General features: G+C 40.6%; 1 protein-coding gene across 1 annotated transcript; it reads right to left on the reverse strand.

Moving 5' to 3' along the window:
* Positions 1-435: 435 nt before the first annotated feature.
* Positions 436-2026, reverse strand: LOC308084732 (protein S100-A1-like). Its single transcript, XM_080427579.1, has 2 exons — positions 1847-2026; positions 436-744 (listed from the first exon to the last, which is right to left on the reverse strand). The coding sequence occupies exons 1-2, from the start codon at positions 1994-1996 to the stop codon at positions 604-606; spliced, it is 291 nt and encodes a 96-aa protein (XP_080283705.1). The 5' UTR covers positions 1997-2026; the 3' UTR covers positions 436-603.
* Between the last annotated feature and the right edge of the window lie 410 nt (positions 2027-2436).

A 2436-nucleotide genomic window follows, 5' to 3' on the forward strand; every position in this document is an offset into this window, starting at 1 on the left:
CCCCCACTACATATTGTATAAAAATGTGTTGCAGATTAAACTTTTTCATAGATTTCATAGACTTAGTTTGACAGCCCTGTCATCAGTGTTGTGTAAATTAATGTTTGTTTTGTGTGTATTTAACCACGCAAACCCTCAATTGTAAACTTGACATTTGGCTCTGTACTTGATCTGCTCTTTTTTTTTACCTCAACACCAATTTTCTTCACCAAAAATAGCTGATCTACAAGCTCACAACAAGTGAGCTTGTAGATCGGCTAATAAGAATAATAGCGATGCTAGGGTTCAAGTGGTTAATGTAAAAAACAAAGTTCCTATCACAAAAAGATTTGCCGGCCCCCCTGTAGTAACTCTAAGGACCCCCCCAGGGGTCCCGAACCCCCTGTTGAACCCCTGACACAGATTAAGTTATAAGGAACATTGAGGCAGACAGAATTGTATCAACAATGTTTATTTGTGTTATGAAATGACATGACATGTGTTACACCCCAACTCGTGAACATGTGTTAATGTTTTCTCCATGAGTCACAGCAAGGTAGACCCCACAGCATGGTCACCCATTCCATCATCCACTCTCTCTAGATGGAAGTTGCATTGATTGAATTAAATTCCTTTCTTGGACAGTCCCTGGATCATCATGGTCAGCGACGCTGTGAAGACCATGAACTCCTGGAAGGAGATGGTGCCGTCCTTGTTCTCGTCCAGCTGGTTGAAGAATTCATCTACGTTCACCTTATCACCGCCCTAGAGAGGGAGGGAGGGATGAGAGAGAATCAGAATCAAGATCATTGTCACAGGTTTCTGGGACAGTCTTGGACAGTCTTGGACAGTCCCTGGATCATCATGGTCAGTGCCGCTGTGAAGACCATGAACTCCTGGAAGGAGATGGTTCCGTCCTTGTTCTCGTCCAGCTGGTTGAAGAATTCATCTACCTTCACCTTTTCACCGCCCTAGAGAGAGCAGGAGGGAGGGAGTGAGAGAATCATCATTGTTACATCACAGGTTTACAGCAGTGTTGCCATGTCCGCTTTTTATAAGCGACTTTGGGCTTGCTTTTCTGTGCTGTAAAGACGCTTGTGAATATTGGTAGTTGCGGGTTGCGTTGCATTTTTTGGGCTCGTTTCTAAAAGTGTAGTTGCGTATTTGACTTGCTTGCTAAATGTTGTTTACAACAGTGGTTCTCAAACATTTTCATGTCAAAGACCACCAAATTAATACAGTATGTAATTGTCCACGTATCCCCATCTGAATAATATTTGTGGCAGGGACGCCCGTACCAGATTTGTGTGGTTAAAATGTTTCAAAAATATATCAACTTTTTTCCTGTTTGCCTGCTCGGGATGAATTAAATCTTGACCTTCAGGTCAAATTTTGTGTCAAACCAGAAACAGGATGGTGTCAAAGGTCATGTCTCACCTATAGACACAGGATCTAAATCTCAATAGAAGAGCAGGGAGACCAAATACAACCATCCCAATTGTATAAGTTATATTGTATTAACATATTCTACCATACAGATTTGACATTACATTTTATTCTTTTTTTTTTACATGGTGTCGCTTTTAGTAAATGCTGAAGACTTCTTCCATCACCGCACTTGTGAAGGTCCTATACTAAATCTGTGTAGGACCTTCTACTAGTCTCTTCTCCACTAGTCCTCCCTAACACTTGTGTAGTTTTTATTTGTTGACAGAATTGTCAATATATTTATAGTCATAGTTTGTCATCATGGCTACATTTAGTTTATCAGTGAAAAAAAAGGTAGTCGATTAAAAAAAAAATGGGTAACAAAATGAACACTGGCCAAAAGTAAAAGGAGTAAAAATAATTAAAAAAGAACACTCACACTTGTGAAGTCTCCCAGCTCGGACTTGAGCAGGTCACTGAGCTCACCCTTGCTGAGTGACTCAGCGTCTCCGTCCTTCTTGGCGAACTTATTGAAGGTGTCGATCATGAGGATCATGGCAGCGGCCAGTTGAGGAACTTTCTGAGACATGGCTAAGGGGGACAGAGGACAAACATTAGAAGTCAAATGGAGAGGGAGAGAGAGAGAGAGAGACACACGCAGGAGGGCCAATGTCACACCCCAGGTTGGGGGAGGGTAGTGTGTAACCTTTAGTACAACTACACATGTTCTCAAAGATGGCAAGAGGCACGCAGATAGGCAAGTTTGAACACGTTTTTATTTCCCCCAAGTGTCAAGAATAAAGTATCAAAATACAATGGAGACCAGGCGTCTGTAAATCAGGACAAAGAAAACCTATAACTCAAAATAATCCAATATTATAAGTCAAGTATTATTACAATAGAAATAAAATATAACAAATTATCTAATGATTATAATGAGTTATATAATGACAAATAAACAACAAATGCATTTAAACACCAAAATACACACCTCCTTAGAGACTGGACACTGAGCACCTCTCTCAGCAG

The sequence above is a fragment of the Gymnoscopelus braueri genome (assembly GCF_963280865.1).
Source record: "Gymnoscopelus braueri genome assembly, chromosome: 4".
Lineage (NCBI taxonomy): Eukaryota > Metazoa > Chordata > Actinopteri > Myctophiformes > Myctophidae > Gymnoscopelus > Gymnoscopelus braueri.